At 41.7% G+C, this 20937-nt stretch overlaps 1 protein-coding gene across 1 annotated transcript; it reads left to right on the top strand.

Annotated features, from left to right (window-relative positions):
- Positions 1–4527: 4527 nt before the first annotated feature.
- LOC119726724 (cell division cycle protein 123 homolog) lies at positions 4528–20270 on the top strand. The gene is made up of 12 exons (XM_038198543.1): positions 4528–4623; positions 6077–6220; positions 6819–6887; positions 10767–10920; positions 12082–12188; positions 13255–13306; positions 13418–13493; positions 14047–14169; positions 15125–15153; positions 16244–16357; positions 17918–18049; positions 19050–20270. The coding sequence occupies exons 2-12, from the start codon at positions 6147–6149 to the stop codon at positions 19137–19139; spliced, it is 1020 nt and encodes a 339-aa protein (XP_038054471.1). The 5' UTR covers positions 4528–4623; positions 6077–6146; the 3' UTR covers positions 19140–20270.
- Positions 20271–20937: the final 667 nt, after the last annotated feature.

The raw sequence follows: 20937 nt of genomic DNA, 5'->3' as shown, positions 1-20937 counted from the left end.
CATGGCTTTGTTGGGATCACAAGTGGTGTTCGCAGCAGCAGCAGCAGCAGCAGCAGCAGCAGCAGCAGCAGCAGCAGCAGCAGCATGATGGTGATGGTGATGGTGGTGGTGGTGAGGGTGAGGGGGTGGTGGTGGTGAGGGTGAGGGGGTGGTGGTGGTGAGGGTGAGGGGGGTGGTGGCGGCCGCCGGTGGGGGGGGGGGTGGTGAGGGTGAAGGTGAAGGTGATGGTGGGGGTGATGATCCCAATGACACCATGAGCGCAACCTCACAGTGTTCCCAACGACACCATGGTCAACCCCGATGAAGGCTACCAGATATTCACTGCCATCCCCACAGGCTAAGCATGCCTCGGTGCCAAGGGGGACTCCGACTTGACTACGCCCTGCAGAAATATGAATCCCCACACTCCAAACCAGGTTCATGATCTCCGACCCACCTACATCCTGCTGTCTTTCTTCCAGTGAACAGCCAGTTGTCCAAGCAGCCTTCTGGAACTTCCACAGGATCAACTCTATCCCCAGTTTTAGTCAATGCCTTCATATAGGAGTACTGCCTTCGTAGATCTGAGACCAAGAGTTTGTCTTCAGTACACGGATGAGACTCTCATCGCTTCATCATGCAGCATGGGACCTCCAGCAGGTCCTGAAAGACTTCAACTGGATATACAGCAGCATCTGGTGCAGCAAGGATCAGGCGCCTCGTGAATCTCATCCCTGGATGCTAAGGTCTCAAAACAGTCTGACAACACCCTCGACCCCTGAGTCTATTAGAGATGACCGACAGACATTGACTGGCAACATCGACAACCAATCCTTCCTGCACCCGGAAATCCAAACATCAGTCAAAGAGCTACCTTGTCTGGGAAGCCTGCATCGGCAACCACAATCCTGGCCGGCAACAACTTTACCGTGTCAAGACGGCACTACAACACAACAGATTCAAGGCTCATCAAGTCAAGACGCAAGATCCAAAGTCTTTTACCTACCAAAGGGTCCCCTACACCCAAGGTCGAACCCACTAAGCTCACCCCGCCTATTACACAGCCCAACAAAGGCAGTTCTCATCACATCCAGTACTTCCTAAATGACAAAGGTATCCGGGCTTTCCACACCCACAAGATCCACAATAGCCCACAGGACAAGCAAGCCTCCAAGACCGAACCTGATGCATCCCCTGCGAATGCAGAAGGTGTACACTGGGTACACCAGCAAGAGAACTCAACGCCAGACAGCACAAACACAGAGCACATGGCAGATGGGGAGAATTACAGGAAATCAGTGAAAGTCCAGCACTCACCAAAAGGGACACCATCATCATGAGTATCAAGCAGCTACATCCATGCTCTGTCCGTCAAGCAATGAAGGTCAGCAAACAGACGATAGTTCCACAAAACTTCAGCATCACCATCAGAGACATCTGTTACCCTCTACATGTACGTAGTAGCTCAAACATCCACAGACCTCCGATTCCCTTCCTCCTCCAATTTCGTAGACCTCCTCCTCCAATGTCTTCTAAGGACGTGACATTTTATTTCCAAAAATGTTTAGCAAATTTTAAGAACCACTTCAATCAATGTTTAGCCATTTCACAAAGACTGACGACTGCCCATTGTACAGACCAACGTGGTCGACACAATAAAAAAGAGTAACACAATAAAAAGAGGGCCGTCATTGAAATCATTAAAAAGATCAACTTTTTTTTGTAGCCTGAATGTAATCAAGTACTGTTTTGGAAAAATTTGCAGATGGATTTAGAATTTTTTATCATTTTAAAAGTTTAAAAGTGTAAATTTGGTCACATCAATTTCCTCACTCCACCAATACATAGTTCCCCTTTTGCCTGTGGATTTCAGTTTAATATAGACACTCAGCCTGCAAAGGATGAAATAACTTTTTTGATATCAAATTTTTTTTTATATTTATTGAATTTGTTAAAAGCACAAGTAAATTAATGTGCAAAGTTTAATTGGCTAAATTACATTTACGATAACATCTTTTGTCAAAGAGGATTTTTGTTTGTTTTCACCTCTGCTTCTTGTTTCAGCTTACTTTCAATAATTCATTGTACCCATTGACACCCCATAGTGAACAGCACTTTCATTGATTATTTATTTGAAACCATCTTTAATGAAGGTAACCCATCCAGCAGAAGCTGACCATTTGGGGCCCTCACAAAATATAAACAAAGACAAGACAAAAAAAACAACAAAAAGAATAAGTTATAAAAAAAAACAAGTTTTAAAAATTCACTAAAACTAAAAAAACAAACATCCAAGCTGATCATATAAAAGCATGATAAAAAAAAAACAAGACAAAAAGGGAGTGGAAATTGAAAGTGATAAAATTAACATATCAGAACAACTGGCCATTGCATCAACCTTACTAAAATCATTTGTGGGTTTATTTTTATCCAGAATCCTGGAAATGTTTATCCTGAATTTGTTCCTGCATGTACACTCCATTCGAGTTCTTATTAAATATATGGCCACAACTGAAAAATACTTCAGACGGCCTAGGAAGCATTCCTTATTTTAAAAGATAACAGGTTCCACGTTGGCCTGCAACTCTTCTTATTTGTCAATTGATGTAAAAACATGAAGCGAATCAAATAATCAGGAATTATAGCTTTGTTGGTATCAGTGTTGACTCCCTACCTTAGGCCTATTCTTCAAACTTTGAAATTAAAAAATGATGGACATGTTGTCTCAACTATGCAATAACACATCATCCATAAAAAAAATATGTCTTAAACAAAACCAGGTTTCCTCAATAGAGAGAATTTTTTTTTTTTCTTCCATAAAATTAACATGTCTTGTTATAATCTTTTCATGATAGTGGAGAAGAATTCAAACCAAGGATGTTTTTTTCAGTGGAGGTTTTATATGAACCATCAATATTTCCTAGGGCCCTATTAAAAAACAAGGAAACCCAGCATTATTTCCTTTAGACATTATTTCACCCTCCCTATAGAGACTAACATTACAGAGAGAGATATGTTGCAAGTAAGTCCATGAAAGCCATCAGCCCTATTTTTGGTATAATAATTGTTCAATTATCAGATTAATCTTTGATCAGGCCATTAAATATGTTGGAGATTCAACATTCATGAATAAAATGCACTTATTGTGTCGTATGTGAGTAACCACTTGCAAGTCACTTCCTCAACATGCTCAACATCCAAAATGTTTAAACACCTATATAGCCTTAAGTTTGGAAATCTTAGATCTACAGTTAATGGCGATTGCGTATCTATGGGCCCAGTTCCTAAGGGAACAAAACCCACTTAAAATTTTTGACCTACCAAACTAGTCATGCTAGTTGGCGACATTAAAAATATATGTACAGGTACGTCATAGATAGAGGGCAGGGTTTTGAATTTTCGAGGGAAATTTTGAGGTAAAATGACTATGACGACAAAAATGCAGATGGCGATCACCATGTGATATATTGTGAATGCACCAGTCGCGCTGCATGGCCCCAACCGGACAGTAAACTACGTAGGAAAATCATAATTGCTACCCCAAGAAACTGTTTAAAAATATCAAAATGGTGTCATTGCATTTGAGAGAAGTCTGCTTTAGGCTGACATAAACAATGTCAGTTTTGAGTAACAAAAAAAAATCTTGAATCTAATTTGATAGAAACAAACAGGGGCCCTACACTACACCTTATGAATACACGATCGCCCAGTTTACGCAACAGGATTGGTAATGCCTTGCATGCAATTGAGAATACCGGGCTTTGTGAATTCACATCACCATGATCACAACCTTGGTCATGTCGGTATACGATTCTTTTCCTCAGTGCTAAATACTCACGACCGGCTTGCAGTTTTTAAGGTTTTTAAAACTGGGTCGACGGCGGACATAACCACCTCACCGGTCAGCAGAAAACAACCATGACAACAGCTCCAGCGACAGTGCACGTACGGCGAGACAACTTTAAAAAATGGCGGGCTTCAGCTCAGCATGATATTCCATTGTAATCGTAATCTGTTGGTAGCGCAGATCCCATTCATTTCGCATGCCTCTCACAAAACAGCAACACCTGTGCGCGTGTGGGCAGTGGACAGTGATGCGCATACATGTGCCTTTGGATTTTTTGCAAACATCGGATTCGTTTGAAATGAGGCTTCCACTTCCATTGATGGTATTTGTCACTTTCGCGATATACAGGTATGGGTCTTTGTTCTGCTTTGAATACATTAAATATTTGTTGACAGTCCAAATGTTACAGTTGCTATGCTTGGATTGGATGTGTAATTAGCTGTCGAAATGATTACAGTCATAACTCCGAGCCGAGGCTAGCCCGAAATTTCAGAAACGCCACTTTTTAGAGGGCGCTGTTAAAGTGACAGGTGTAGCGTGGATTTTCGACTCCATGAAATTATGGACTCGGTATCATATTATGCTATTTTAAGGATGATATTGAGAGAGTGACCTGTCACATGCAATTGATTAACAAAAAAAAAAGGGGGGAAAAAGGAGTGCGATTTTCATAGGAGTCGGATTTTTATATGACACCGGCACAAAATTTCTGTTGTCGTTTATAGCTGTCAACTGAGGGCGCTAGTCCTATGCCACACAGAGTAAACTTTCTGCGATCTTGCTTCTTGGCATGCTTGGTGAGCGAAATTCTAGTAAATTTCACGTTTTTGTTTGACATTTCAGAGATCTGAACCCCGTAGATGTACCTAACCATGTCAAAATAATGCCTGTGAAATACTGGGGCCAAACATTTTGTGGGAGGAGAGTCTGGAGGTTTGAAATAATTGAGAATTTTCTCCCAATGCAATGGTAGCGCCCTTGGCTTGATTATAACTCCAGCTGATGCATTATCATATCAGACGGCGTTTATATAAATGTTATGCTTTGAAGTTTGAGTGAACAGCACACTCACCCTGACCAGTCCCTTACAGTTGGACCATGGATTACCATGTACAAGTCTAGTCTTTAGCCTCATTTTGAAATCACTTGACTTCCCTCTCATGTGCAAGCCACTGCCAAATATTGAAAAATGTCTCCTTTAAAAATAGAATTGAGTCTTCAAACTTGGTTGATGAAATACTGAGGCCCTTTTCTTTGCCCAGTGAAACTTTTGGAGAAATAAAAGAGTGAGTAAAGTTGGCCTGATTGGAGTAATTGCAGAATACCCCACCACTCGGAACACCCCTAAATTTTCTCGCTATGAGGTTGGAATCACTGGAAATTAAGCGATTCAAGTCCGTATGCCAGCTACGTGGATACTGAATTGGGGTCCATTACATGTATTTGAGAACCAAGCAACACAAAAGGAATGGGAGTTGCTGAAAAATTGTAAGTCCAAACCAACCACCCTGTTGGCGGCTACGCGGATACAGAGTGGGAGTCCCCTTGATATGCTTGAGAATGAAGCAACACAAAAGGAATGGGAGTTGCTGAAAAAATTCTAAGTCCAAACCAACTACCCTGTTGGCGGCTACGCGGCTTATGAGTGGGAGTCCCCTTGAATATGCTTGAGAACGAAGCAACACAAAAGGAATGGGAGTTGCTGAAAAAATTCTAAGTCCAAACCAACCACCCTGTTGGCGGCTACGAGGCTACGGAACCAACTACCCTGTTGGCGGCTACGCGGCTACGGAGTGGGAGTCCCCTTGAATATGCTTGAGAACGAAGCAACACAAAAGGAATGGGAGTTGCTGAAAAAATTCTAAGTCCAAACCAACTACCCTGTTGGCGGCTACGCGGCTACGGAGTGGGAGTGCAGTGGAGCAGGACGCATAGTACATGCAAGTAGCGCTGAGAAGGTTTATTGAGGGCAATCAACCGTGACCTCGTAGCCGGCTACGAGGTGCATAGATTGAGTGGCTGGGTATTCTGCAATTGTGCCACCTGATCTTCTTTTGCATCATTTAAGCACTTAAGATCCCAGGCTGCTAGGATCCGTAAGATCAGAAAATAAGTGTTAAAGATGATCAGGAAGAGGGGCCGTAACTTCACAGCACAAGCCCCCCCCCCCCTCCCCCCCCCCCCCCCCCCCCCCAGCATCCATTACAAATCTGAATGGTTTTGATTGAACTCATCGCAACTTCTTTACAGATTTGAGTAGCAATTATGACAGACGTGGACGTCAAGCATTGTATCATCAGTTGACATCCAATGCTCAGCCATGAAGAAACAACAGGTGCTAAATTGCAGCTTCTCTGCCTGGTACCCCATCTTCAAACACCTCACTATCGACAGGTAAAAACACCAGCATCCAAATTAATTCAATTTCAGAGCAATTTTTAAAAGAGAATATAGAATTTAGAAAGGGGAAATTGGTTTTCTCATTTTCCCCTTCATTTTAGAGGTGAAAATGTTTGGACTTGGTCCTTAACCACTTCGTGCTGGAATTATTTTCACATTGACTGGACCCAGCCGCAGGATTGGTTTTCACGAACCTCGATGCCAGGCGGGTTCAGGCCATCATCTGCGGGTAGCACACCCTGATGTTTCCGACCTCGCTCGTTATCCGTCATCCGTAACTTATACCGCAAAACCTTTGCGTGTACACACGTCATCCAACATGAACTGGTTAAAAGTGGAAAATTGATGTTGGTATCAAAAATTTTGTTAATGTTTTTGGTGTTAATTTTGGAGTGTGTTTCATCAATTAGGGTACAAGGCATTTTAATTTTACCGCTTAAAATTATTTTCAACACTGACATTTATAAGTTGACTCTTTTTCAAAAATAGTTATGACAATGATCTGTGTGATTTATTGCAGTATGTAGATTTTCACACCTTGACCCTGTCATAATCTGGCCTGATTTGTTGTTTATTTGTTTCTCAAATACAGCATTGTCATCCCACTTTCGAAGGGTTTCTTGGAGTACTTAGATGCAGATGGAATATACCTCCCAGCAAGGTATAACTAATGAACTCCTGTAGTCTTAAACCTCCCAAACGTTTTTAACCTAAATTGACATCTCGTGTAAGAATTGAATAGGCCTTTTCACAATTTCAACTGCGTGACTTATAACGGGTGTGTTCGAGTAGCTCATCCGGATCGACTCAGCTAAAGGCAGATGGGTTAGCCAGGCTAATTGAACGCTCATTTGCGGGCCATCAACATCCTCACGTGATGTCCGTAGCCACTGACAAAACGCCCGTTTCGGATTGGGTCTTAGTTTGAGATTTACTGCTTTTCAGTCATTTGCAAAACTCGAAAAAGTTGGGCTGGAATTATAGCCTCTAAAGTTGCAATGAACTCAAGAAATAATTACCTTTTGACTTCAAATAAAGTTGATTTTTGGGTCCACTTGAGACTTCTGCTGTCCAGCAGCCATATTTGTCCGTTTCTGGAAATAAACAACGTATGCGTGTGACGTATTTCCACCACTGACTCTGCTCCACGAGCAGAGTCAGTGGTGGCTGACCCGGGTGAGCCCTGAGAATGATGCAGAGCTAAGCGAACGGCACGGGGCTAACCCAAGTCGCTCCAGGTGAGCTAATTGAATGCACCCAAAGAGAGGAAAACAAAGCAGATGAGTACAAGTCAAGGGGGGGGGGGGTACGTGGTTACTGAATCTGCATTCTGCAATGTTTCATCTAATCAAAAAGAAGATAGAACCTTTTGTCCAACAAAAGTTGGAGCATATAAAACATCTTAAACCATGGTGCTGTACGTACAAAAGTATCAACATTTCGCATTTACTTCAAAACAAGAACTTTTCTTTGATTTCGTTGGCACCCCGCTATTATTTTGCACAGGTGTGGCGAATTGTTTATCTCTCGAAACTAATGCATTGAATCACAATATGCGCACACGCGTTGAAATTGCGAAAAGGCTTATTGTGGGACAGACATTTGGATGAACAAACCCACGTCATCCTCATCCTGTCAGCTTGCCATCTATCTTGTCTATAGACCTTCATCGTGCTGCCCCCATGTCAGTCATGTTCCCTGTATCCAATAACAGTACTGAATGATAATTTTTTTTTTTGAAATTAGGTTTTGCCCTTCACCGACGTATAAACACTGTATACTCAAATGTGTTACCTCCTGAGTGAAAGTTGGGAAAAATCACTCGGGTGGGACTCGAACCCACGACCTCCTGCTTTCTAGTGCAGATGTCTTACCACTCGACCACCGAGCTAACGGGATCGGTTGGCTGGTTCGAATCTAATGTACATAGCAGCGGGTACTGCATTAACTATTAATAAGATGGGATTTTGTGTCGGGGTGATGTAAATCAAATTAGGTTTTGCCCTTCAGTGTTTATATGTCGGTGAAGGGCAAAACCTAATTTGTATGGTGGCCCTGAAGGGACATCGCATATCGCAAACGTGTGCGCATACGTATGCGATGTCGCGAAATTTATCGCGAATGTGTGCGCACACGTATGCAATGTCGTGAAACAATTCGCGAATATGTGCGCACACGTATGCAATGTCGTAAAACAATTCGCGAATATGTGCGCACACGTATGCGATGTTGCAAAATTTATCGCGAATATGTGCGCACACGTATGCGATGTCGCAAAATTTATCGCGAATATGTGCGCACACGTATGCGATGTCGCGAAATTTATCGCGAATATGTGCGCACACGTATGCGATGTTGCGAAATTTATCGCGAATATATGCGCACACGTATGCGATGTCGTGAAATTTATCGCGAATATGTGCGCACACGTATGCGAATTTGTTTGCAATGTCGTGAATTTTATTGCATACCTTGTCGCATACCTTTCAGTAAAATTCCTAATGAACTGGGGAGTTGTAGCAGCTAGTCTGGAATCTAGACGTACTGTTAGATATAAATAGGGTCTGACTAATAAACCTGTCTGGCACAAACTTGCTACTTGCGCAACTTTGAAATTTGCGCGCGCAAGTTTGAAACTCACGTGGTGTCATATTTCAGCCAATAAATATGCGCACGCAAATTTAAATTGCCATGATTTGCAGGTGTTGCGATCAATTTGTACATGAACTGCACGTTCTATTAATGATAAATGAACTGCTGCGAACTGCTAATAATACCACCTAGATAAAATTACTTGATCTTCCCAGTAGATGGATGAAATGGATTATGCAATAAAAATTCAAATTTATAAAACTATGTTGGGTACATTTTGTTTTAAAGGGGTGTTATAGGTCAGCAGCACTCCCTTTTGTGCACTTTTAGAGTGGAAAATGGAGACTCCTGATTAGGGCCTTAATTAACAGCTAATTAGTGGACCGAATTGGCCCCCTCCAAAATTTGATCTTCCCAGTAGATGGATGAAATGGATTATGCAATAAAAATTCAAATTTATAAAACTATGTGGGGTACATTTTGTTTTAAAGGGGTGTTATAGGTCATCAGCATTCAGTTTTGTGCACTTTTAGAGTGGAAAATGGAGACTCCTCGATAGGGCCTTAAATAACAGCTAATTAGTGGACCGAATTGGCCCCCTCCAAAATTTGATCTTCCCAGTAGATGGATGAAATGGATTATGCAATAAAAATTCAAATTTATAAAACTATGTGGGGTACATTTTGTTTTAAAGGGGTGTTATAGGTCAGCAGCATTCCCTTTTGTGCACTTTTAGAGTGGAAAATGGAGACTCCTCATTAGGGCCTTAATTAACAGCTAATTAGTGGACCGAATTGGCCCCCTCCAAAATATGATGTGCCCAATAGAAGGTTCGGTTAGATGAAAGCATAAAAAATAGTACATTTATTGTATAACTTTAACATTTCGTTGGGAAAGTCCAAGAAATCCTTTCACTACAAACAGAGAGGCAACCACCTTTTACTCTATGTGTTTGAGATTTTGATACCGCGGTTGAGAACGCGGCTAAGAACGCGGCTAAGAACGCGGCTAGGTTTTGGGCCCATAACGCGGCTAAGTTTAGTTTGGTATGACCTTGGCCACGCTGAAATGTAACTGCCTGGTACCCAAGCTCCTGCCTTGAAGTATCTTGGGTATACAAAATGGGACCAGGGCCACTTGCGTACTCCCTAGGTCACTAACAAATTGCCCGCAAAAATGACATCACCCCAAAGGTATGCGACAAAGGTATGCAATAAAATTCACGACATTGCAAACAAAATCGCATACGTGTGCGCACATATTCGCGAATTGTTTCACGACATCGCGTACGTGTGCGCATATATTCACGATAAATTTCACGACATCGCATACGTGTGCGCACATATTCGCGATAAATTTCGCGACATCGCATACGTGTGCGCACATATTCGCGAATTGTTTCACGACATTGCATACGTGTGCGCACATATTCGCGATAAATTTCACGACATCGCATACGTGTGCGCACATATTTGCGATAAATTTCACGACATCGCATACGTGTGCGCACATATTCGCGATAAATTTCACGACATCGCATACGTGTGTGCACATATTCGCGATAAATTTCGCGACATCGCATTCGTGTGCGCACATATTCGCGAATTGTTTCACGACATTGCATACGTGTGCGCACACATTCGCGATAAATTTTGCGACATCGCACACGTGTGCGCACACGTTTGCGATATGCGATGTCCCTTCAGGGCCACCATAAATTTGATATATATCACCCCAACGCAAAACTCCCATCTTATTAACTGATGGCCACAAGATGATAATGGTCTATTGGACTAGGACCGCATGACGTGTTTTAAATCTAAGAAACCTGCATTAATTAAGGAGAAGTGAGGGAGTGAATTATCATCTTGGCTCATTTACCCCTGGTGGAGGAACCACATGTAGCTCATTTCACAAAGCAGGTTTTCTTTTTTTTATACAACCTCAGTCCCACAGATGAAACCAGCGACATCATTGATGAAGATGATGAAGATGCGCAGAGTAGGATACCCTCCTTCCCAGGGCTGGAAGAGTCCATCAGGACGGCCATTCACAACCTCGGCGGCAGGGTTTTCCCCAAGCTCAACTGGAGCGCACCTAGGGTGAGGCACAAGGTTGAAATTGTCCTCAGAAAAAAGAAATGAGTGGACTCTCTCCTGATATGTGGACTAAAAGTTCTTTTGTAGAGCCACTGATTTTCCATTTCCAAGAGTCTGTTAATGTGCAATGCCAGCTTTTAGTACTGCCCATGACAGCTTTTAAGACCTCAGTGAATATACCTGAAAATTATTTTTCAAATCTTGTACATCCATCATCTAGTAATGGTCAAGGCGATTACAGACTAGGAGTTTTGGATCATTGCTCTGAATCATTCATTAGAATCAGCACTTGGCTCTGTCATGGAGGGTCAGCCTAGTGAACATATCTCACTGACTTACTGACTGTTACTTGTGACTTAGACTGCTTGTAGGCTGGTGAAGAGCGCCGGGCAGTGCTATTGTATAGGATAACCAATGGGCTGAATCTGGCCCATTGCGTAGACCATATGCATGAAAAGACTTCCAGTGAATAGCCATTCTAAATAGAACTTAGACTATATTATCTGGGACCAGGGCCCATTTTCATGGCTCTGCTTATTTACCATTAGCGAAAAATCCCTGCTTACTGTAGCAGAAAATTCTGTGCTTACAAGTAATTGTATTTCACAGGTTAGCGAGGAATTTTGGCTCTTGCACATGGGTACATCTGCAACTATAAGGATTCTGTGCTTACAGGGTTAGCACAGAATGTTTCTGCTAGTGCGTTTAGCACAAAATGGTGATTGTAAGTGCGGAATTCTCTGGTTAGCAGCGTTTTGAAATGGGGCCCAGCTTTACTATGGGCTCCGTTCACAAATACCCCATCAAAGGCCAGAAAAGGAGAGTTGGGGGAGACCTAGACTGGTTCCCGGTCCATCCACTGCATACTTCCAATGGTCCTAAGTTATTGGGGGCGGGGATTAGTCTGGGAGACCATCGCAAATTAAATTTGAATGTATTCACGCGCCGACGACGCCTGACGCTCACGCGCAAGACGCTATGGCTTTCCTCTCTGCACATTCAGGATGTATAAGTCGTGTGTACTTTGCACGCGATAACGCACACGTGGTGTCCCGTCCAAGGGCTCTCAAAAGTGAAAAAACAAGCCCTCTTTTGTAGGCACACGGAGCCCATAGGCTTGCGTACTCTTGTAATTTGTTATCTGGTTTGATTTTTTGTCGTCAGGATGCATCCTGGATGGCCTGTGGAAACACCTTACAGTGTTCCTGTGTCAATGACATCTTTCTGTTACTCAAGAGTTCCGATTTCGTCACGCACGACCTCACATCGCCGTGAGTAACAACATTGCAGACGAGTCCATCCCGTGTCTAATCACAAGTAAAGCTGTGTCCGAAACGGGCTTCCAGAGCTGCGGCTACGTCTATTGTCATCGCGTCACTGCATGTTTTCAATGGGCGCAGACCTAGACCTAGCTCTTAACAGCTGATTCGGATGCAGCCTTACTCTCAAAGTCAATTCACAAGTCTAGTCACAAGTAATAGGGGATGAACAATAACAGAAAGGAATGCATTTGTCACAGTTCATTGGAATAGCTTGTGACTGGGATTTAGACTGGATGATTTGTGACTGACTTGTGAGGACTTGTGAAGATTTGTGGTGAACAGTTTTTAACAATTGAACTTACTCCAGATAATGTGAGACCATCGAAATTAAGTCAAGGTAAAACACTTGATATTTCGGAGAGAAATTATTTAGAGTCATGCCTAGAATTAAAGGTAAAGTACATCATTTGCAGCTATCCAAAAAGTAACTAACAAAGTTATTGTTGAAAAGCTTACTTGGTGTAAAGATAGTAATGGGACTAAACTCCCTGTGAAATTATTCTTTCTGGCATGCCGTCATTTTGAAGAAAACAATAAAAGAAGGCAATTTCCAAAGATGCTTCAAGTGACACATTTTTGGAAATTTCCATTTGTAGTTGATTTGTAATTCGGTGAATCCGTGAGCAGGTGCGCACACAAGCAATGACTCAACACACGCGCGCACGGTTGCTATTATTCGTCGGATCTGTGCTTGACATCTCGTCGCTGCAATCCGCTGAATGAGAACAAGTCCCAGACGCTGATTTTTGGGCACAATTCAAAACATGACTCTGCAACTTTTGAATTGAAATTGAGATGCTAAAATATTGTTTTCTCAGAATGCACAGCATTCACAGAGCTGAAACTTCACCAGGTTAGTTGTTGAGCACCCATCTTTAGATTTTGAGCACTTTTGTTGCTTCCAAAGAAAAAAATGCACAAATGGCAAATGATCTACCCTACCTTTAAAAGATTTCATCATGTAACTCTGACAAGCTTCAATGCAATGTGACCAATTTTTTTCTCTTTTCAAAAGATTTGAACACTGCACAGACTGTGAACAGGGCCCACAAGACACATTATATGAGGTATGAATTGTACACTGGTTGTCTTAAATATTGCGTGTATCTTCAATTTTCACCATTATTGATACCTTATTCAAAACATCTTTTCAATATGTTTTTTAATTTTCTTTTCAGCTTGTTTTAAGAAGGTGGTGCGATATATCTGAAGCCACAGAGTTCCGTGTCTTTGTCAAGAACGATGACATCATTGGTAAATTCTTGAAGTTGTTATTTTTTTTGTAAGAGTGAAAAGTATATTTCAAACTCATGTGTGATCCTCCAGCACAAAAGCAGTTGGAAGTCGCTTGGCCGTAACTTTTTTTAGATACAGCCTATAATACATTGTACAAGCAAAAATAATTGTAATTCAGATTTGAAGCTGGAATAATGAACAAATTTCACTTTCAATGAAGTTAGGTTGTAACTTTTCTAAGGAGTTCATTGGGGAAACTTTAATGACAATCTCTTGAATGTTTTTAAAAATTTCCGAGGCTCAAAAGTGGGAACTGAAAATTCCTCTTACTCAGATTTTGTCCAATTCCCAATGAAAGCTGATACTCAACGTCCTTTCCAATGAGCCCAAAGCACCCACGAGTTTTTGACTATTTGTCAAGAGTATTACTGGACAACATGTAGTAAATCCTTTGACCTGTTCCTTTGACAATGTCTGGGGATTTTGGTAGTGAATTACATTTGTTGAAATCATATAAGCCTATATAGTATGAACTAATCCCAATGATTGATCTTGTCAACCTCTTTCCCAGGTATATCACAGCGAGACCACACCAACTTCTTCCCAGACCTGGGACCCCTGGCAGAGCAAATCCACAACGAGATTGAGGACTTTCACGACAGGCACATAGCTGGTAACTTTCTGGACCATGATTGTGAGTAACTCAGCGCTTTGCTTTTTTTGATTCACAAATAAACTGCAGTATATAAAGTTGTGATGTGATTGCAATTATTTTGAGGCTCTTTTTTTATGTAGTTTGGTAGACAAATTGTACATGTACAAATGTTGTACCCATCCTACCCAATGTTGTGCAAACCCATCCCGAAACCAAAACTGACCCCGACCCTTAACCTACTCGGGGTCGGGTCGGATCAATTTGTACATCATTTCAGTCGGGTCAGTTTTGATTTTGCATTACAGATTTTCGGGTGGGGTCGCGTTGGTTAAGTCATTTTGGGAAATCCAAATATACCGAAAAAAATGGAACAGTTGGGAAATTCACACAGTGCAATATTGATTGCAGAGTCACTGTCCAAATGTGGCTTAAGCCTATCATGCACGGTCTATAACATGTAGGCCCACCAGTAGGTCATGTTGTGAGTACCGTACGGTATGATTCAGTTAATACTAAGAGAAAAGTATTTTCAGTAAGTTCAGGCATAAAAAGCAGACACAGTTGCCCCTGCCAGATATTTAGGGTATTTTTCGGGTCGGTTCAGTTTCGGGTAGGTTTCCTTTCATTTTTGTTGGGTTGAGGTGGGTCAGTTTTAGGAAGTTTTGATCAATTTTTGGTACAGATTCAGTTTATAACTATGATGTTTCGGGTCGGTTGGCCTGGTCAACCTGACCCGATGTACAACATTGCCATAAATGACCTTTATTGATGTGCATGAAATTGGAGTGCGAGATTGTTTTGGGAAATTAATGAAATCCTATGAAAAAAAAAATTGGAATATAATAGTGCTTAATTGGTTTTCGTTTTACTTGAAATAAAATTGGAAAATCAAATTTGAACTTAAAAGAACCAAAACCTCCCTATTCAATAAGTTGTTAAAAATGTTGTTCTTATTTATCTTTTTATCACATTGTAATTACGCTTGCTCTTTCAGATGTGTACGACATCTACAGACAGGATAAGGTAGTGTTTCAGTTTCTTCTTTTAATTCTCTAGAGTTTTTTTCTAGGTTTTCATTTTTAAGGCATGTAGTAATTCATTAATTAAAATAAATTGCAATTACCCAAAAACGAAAGCTACCGATTTGACGAAGAAACCCTAGCTAAAAGTGAAGATAGAACTGGTACCAAATACCCTGTGAAATTATTCCGCCTGAAATGGTATCATTCAGAAGAAGGTGGTTTAAGAAAGTCTGCCCGAGTGCACAGTTGCTTACGAGACCCCCAAAATTGTGCATATCTTTTCTGTTTTCTCAAAATGTATAGTATCCATGTTGCTGAAACGTCAACAAGTTCGTTGTTATGCATCCTTAAGATTTTGAGCAATTTTGTTGCTTAATTTTTTTTTTACAATTCACAAAAAACAAATGATGTTATGTACCTTTAAATCAAAGATGGTGTAAAAGTTCCCGGTATTTTCAAAACCCATTCCCTTCTTGAAGGTATCATTTAACCGCAACTGTCCTGAATCCTTCAAAATCCTCTTTGCCAAAGTGGAGGAATTTGGAGGATTGAGGTTACATGGCAAAAGTGCGTTACTGATTTCGTAGGATGCACTTTGTCAAGGTCTTGGGCCGCACCTTGTCTTGTCTTTGCTCAGCCATGCATCAATATAGGCCTGGATTATGCTTGAAATCCTCCGTACTGCTCCAGGATGTCACTGGCCAAGCCTCAACATATTGACAGTCACTGCCGAAGGATTTTGCAAGATTCAGGCAGTGGTCACCTTTCCACGGACCATACTCAAGAAATAATGGAGGAATTTGCAGGATTGAGGCTATATGCTATTTTTCCATGAGGCAAATTGAAAGATTTTGCAAGATTGAGCCTACATCCTAGCAAAAAGGCCTAGGGAGTTAGGGTTAATAAATTAGGCCCTGTACCACCAAAAAGTGCCCTGCCTGTAGGAAAAAAACCGAACATTCTGCCTCAAATTGCCCGAGCACTTGGTGATTTTCATAGATTCGGCAGGGATTTAAAATACAATATAATACAGGTTCTAATGGGTTAAGGGAAGATGGATAAATTTATTCCTTGTCCTTCATCTCCAACAGAGGAAGTTCCTCCTGATCGACTTCAATCCGTTTGGTGAGACCACCGATCCATTGCTGTTTGATTGGGAAGATTTGAATGACCTCGATGTCACCAGGACAGACAGCCAATCCTGGGTGAGTATGGCAAACGTTACTCGGAGATGTCCAATCAAGACTAAGTAATCATTTGAACTTTCCCTCCCCAAAAACAAACACTCTCTGGTTTTTTCCCAGATTATATTTTGCCAGCAAACCTGTCCTCATTTAACAGGATTGGGAGGTGCCAATAATTTGAAATTGATTCCAATTTCATCCGGGAGTTAAGTTCACAATTGACTCCAAATTTAAGACAAAAAGTATATTACAGAAACCCCCATTAAATTATTAACCTTCCTACTGTTTGAACAGTCACAGACAGTCAAAAAGTCCATCCACTTCCCTGCCATGCCTTTTACACAGGCTAGTCACAAACAGTCAGATCCTATTTCAAGCAAGCACTCTGACTAGTCAAATTCAATCAACAGACAAAAGCAGGCAACTTGTAGGCAATGCTTGCTTGTCAATCGCCTACAGTCGAAGCATAGCTGTATCAAGTTTCATAAATAGTCACAGCCCGTCAATCCTGCTTTTTGTAGTCTGGGAGCTCTTAACTGTTGGAAACAATCACTTGATTGCTTTTGACTGTAAGGACAACTTAGCACAGAATGTATGTTTCCGTAGGAGTGTTGTGAAATGCTAGCATGAAGCCATCAAAAATTAAAACCTCTTGCTAAAAATGCTATTTTTCATTGCCTGGAATCAAATCTCCATGAACAAGGAGTCAATTCCTCCAAAAGAAGAGTCACAATTCCCATTTTCAGTTCCGCACTAAATTCAGTTCAATTCCTGCATGGAGCTACCCAAGCCAATTTCCCAACTTTCAACCCACCGCATCCTATAGATTCCTTGCACAATACCCCCTCACTTTGTTACAAAGGGAGAGTTGGGAGACCACTGGAAGTGACTGGAACGCATTGAGGCATACACCTGGCACTTGCACAAAGACTCTGTTTTGCGCACATTCAGAATCATACAGTCGTGTTTTACTATACTCTCGAGGACAATGCTTTGTGTTTCCCTTTGTCCCTGTAATATAACACTCTCCCATTGGCTAAGCACAAAAACTTACTACAGAGGATCAGTTCCAACAATGACCCAACTCCCGAGGACTGAAAGGATCTGTTGTTCTCCCTTTGTGTGTTGGTCCTCGGGGGTTATGTAGAACACGTACAAAGTAATCATGCCCCATCGCCCCATCCGCTCCATTCACAAGTACCCCCTCACCGGCAAAGACAGTACAGTTGGGGGTGACCGACTGACACCATCTTGCCTGACAGCAATTCATTTGCCGCAAAGCGCGGCCACTGCGTGCACATAGTACAAATCCCCTGGTGTACTTGCGTCCCACACAAGGAACGGTGTGCGTCAACCAGCGAAATGTCCCGCCCATGGGACTTCGTTGCTAGGTAAAAGGGCGCCCTCTTTCGTCGGCACACGGAGCCCATACATGCATGAAGCAGTGCCCACAGTGTTCCCTTCTACGGAGCTCTCACGAGTATTTACAATAGGTACCCAAAAAATTACGCTTGGCTCCGACATAAAACCAACATAATCCGCTTATTTGTTATTGATCCCATATGAATTTTTGTTCTTCAGGAGACATTCCGCTATGTACGCAGTGCCTCGGGCATCCAGCCAAGCCAGTTCTTAAGCTATCGGTACCCAGTGGACATCCTCCATCTTACAACGGGCGCGGATGCCGACAAACTAGCCGACTTTCTCAGAATGGTAAGGATTTTGAATGGGGGCTTGATTTCAAGTATTGTTCATTCCTACAACTTAATAATAATAATTAAATGTAGTGCTTCCCTTCTCTGCTAAACCTAAAAGGGCTTGGTTATTTTGACCATCTCTCAGCTGGGGGAGCGGGGGATTCCACCCACCTAAGATCTCGGCCATCGAGTGACGAAAAATTTTGAAACTCGGTACATGCATAGAACAACTCATCATGAACATACCCAAGAATTGTCATGACTATATGTCCAAGGGTTTTGGAATTATGGCTAATTAATTATTCATAATGTACAAATGGTAATTGTGCTCTGTGTACACGACGTATATGGGAAAGTTCAGTTTTCACGGCATGAAGTGCCGGAAAATTTGTCACTGCGCAGCAACCTGTGGTCTGATTTTTATGTTTTTGGTATCAAAACATGTGCAAGGCTCGAGGCTAAAAGGTCATAACAGCTCGGGTCGTGGAAAAAGTTGAGGGGGGGGGGGGCAGATTCCTTTAGGGTTAAAGTGTTCAAACATGCAAATTTTCATGTCTATCGTATTCGTGTCCTGTGTTCGACCGTGTTCCGTCCATTTGGAATGACATCTTCATTATAAATTATCACCATGAGGTTTGGCTCTGAAAGCTGTGGAGAAAAGGGTTTAACCCTTTTAGTCACTGAAGCGCCTGAAACCATCCTGCCTATTACTCCCTGTAGCGCCCAAGGAGCACTCTATGGTTTTATTGAATTTTCAGTGAATAAATACAATGTAATACAATGAAATTCAGGTGCACATTTATTCTCCTTGGTGGTGGAGAGAGGCACTTGCAGTAAAGTGTCTTGCCCAAGAACACAAGCACCATGTTCCCAACCAGGGTTTGATCCCAAGTACCATTGGACCACAGCACTCCTTGTTCTTTTTGGTTTCATTTCCCACAAAGGTTCTTTTGTCACATTTATTTTCACTGAATATCTTTGTTTTTATTTATTTATTTAATTTTTTTGTGAATCAGGAAATGCAGAAGCCGGATCAGCAAGAAGCGACGTCATCTTCGCAGGAGGGCAGCAGTAACGTGCAATACGAGGATGAGCCAGAGAAATGAATGGACGATACTGGGAAACAAGACAGACTTTTTGTCGACACTAAAAGAGACAAGGACGCAAACAGGACTCGAAGTCAAAAAACTTGATTCAACTCTATCAAATTAAGAGTCTGATTGGCAAGCTTGTTGAGGCGGGTCTTCTCCTTGACGATGACGGGTCAACTTGATTTAAATATTTACACACACAGCCAATGGGGTCTGTGTAACTATGTGGTCTGCTGATATGTATACTTGAGATCTAGGCCAATACATGGATGGTAGCATTGTCATAGTGCATAGCAACTATACAGTTATAAGACACTGTTCGGGCAATTGCCTGTCTTTCAAACCACGAAGTCAGAACTCCAGTTTAAACTTTTTTTAAGGGTATGTTCAGACAGAGGGCAGTTCTGGAGCTAGCTCTTTTCTGATTATTGAACTCAACGGGGGTTCTGTGCAGCTAGTGATAAACCTGAACTGTGCTCACGTTCATACAATTATGGTAACTCCAGAGCTGGTGTTACAGTGGAGCTAAAAGGTCACCAAATGGGTTGCGTAATATTGGTCAGACAAATAAACGACGACTGAATGCGTCAGTGTGGAGCTACGGCAACTGCGTCCAAATGACAAATAACGGTGGAGTCAGGTTGTAAAAAGAAGCCTGCTGAGCTGAAAGTGGAACTAGCCCCACAAATGTTTGGGGCTAGATAGCTACAGTTATCTCCAGAGGCGGAGTTCAGTTGCATCCAAACGACAACTATTTTGGTGGAGCTAGCTAGCTTCGGAGCTATCTCCGGAGATAGCCCCCGTCTGAACCACCCCAAAGTATTTTATACTGAAAACCGCTCGGGGGAAATTATTCGCAGTCAATTAACCTGTGCAGTGGATGTCTCATACAGTAGGCGTCATGAGATTTTGTCTCATTACTTTATACTCCACACATCCCACAAGGACTATGTCAAAGTTTCTTTGTCGTTACCCAAACAAAGTTACTTCACTCGGAAACCTACCTAAAGTGGGCACCGGCAAAAGTACGACATTTTTTACCATCTACCACCAACAGGCTGTGAAGTTGCACGTGTTGATTGTGTACTACAGCATGACAAGTACATTGCTGGACTGTTTTGATTTTCCTGTTGTGGTATTTTCCTTCATTTCTTATAAAAAAAAATAGGTCAACTTTAAAACCTGTTTTTATGGCAGTATAATTGAATAGCTATGGGAAAAAAACACAACTTCACATCCGAAAAGCAGGAATACATCAAGTATTGTAGTTGAAAGATGATGATGTACTCTTTCTAAACTTTTGCAACTTTGAAGCCTGTTAGTCGTGGACAGCGACAGTTACCTCAATGAATCAAGAAAATCACATCTTAGAAGATTCTCTACTTGTGCGTTTTTTTATTGCATAAAATGTCGAGTTGTGGTTTTTAACTACAAATATAATCTATATCTATGAATAAAAAAATGAGAGATTTTAAGTACCTTGCAAAAGAGTCACTTTGAGGTCTGTGGTTGGTCTTTTAGAGTTACGCATATTCAATATGAACCAATGTTGTGCTTAAACACTTAACATTAAACTCTTTTAGAAAGACTCTAAGATATATTTACAATGAAATATTCATTTCAAAGAGTGGACGTGTGTTTCATCAAATGATTGTGAAGTGTGAAAGTACTGTAGACATAGAATTTCTTAACCCTTCAGTCACTGAACCACCCCAAACCGCCCTGCCTATGGACTGATCCAGTAAGCACCGCCCCATGGTATTCTGACCAATCACAGCCGTGATTTATGTCCGACATTGTGTGTACAAAAGTC

Source organism: Patiria miniata, unplaced genomic scaffold (assembly GCF_015706575.1).
Source record: "Patiria miniata isolate m_02_andy unplaced genomic scaffold, ASM1570657v1 HiC_scaffold_2, whole genome shotgun sequence".
Lineage (NCBI taxonomy): Eukaryota > Metazoa > Echinodermata > Asteroidea > Valvatida > Asterinidae > Patiria > Patiria miniata.
The sequence above is the reverse complement of the archived record's forward strand: the minus strand, read 5'-3'. Positions and strand labels throughout refer to the sequence as shown.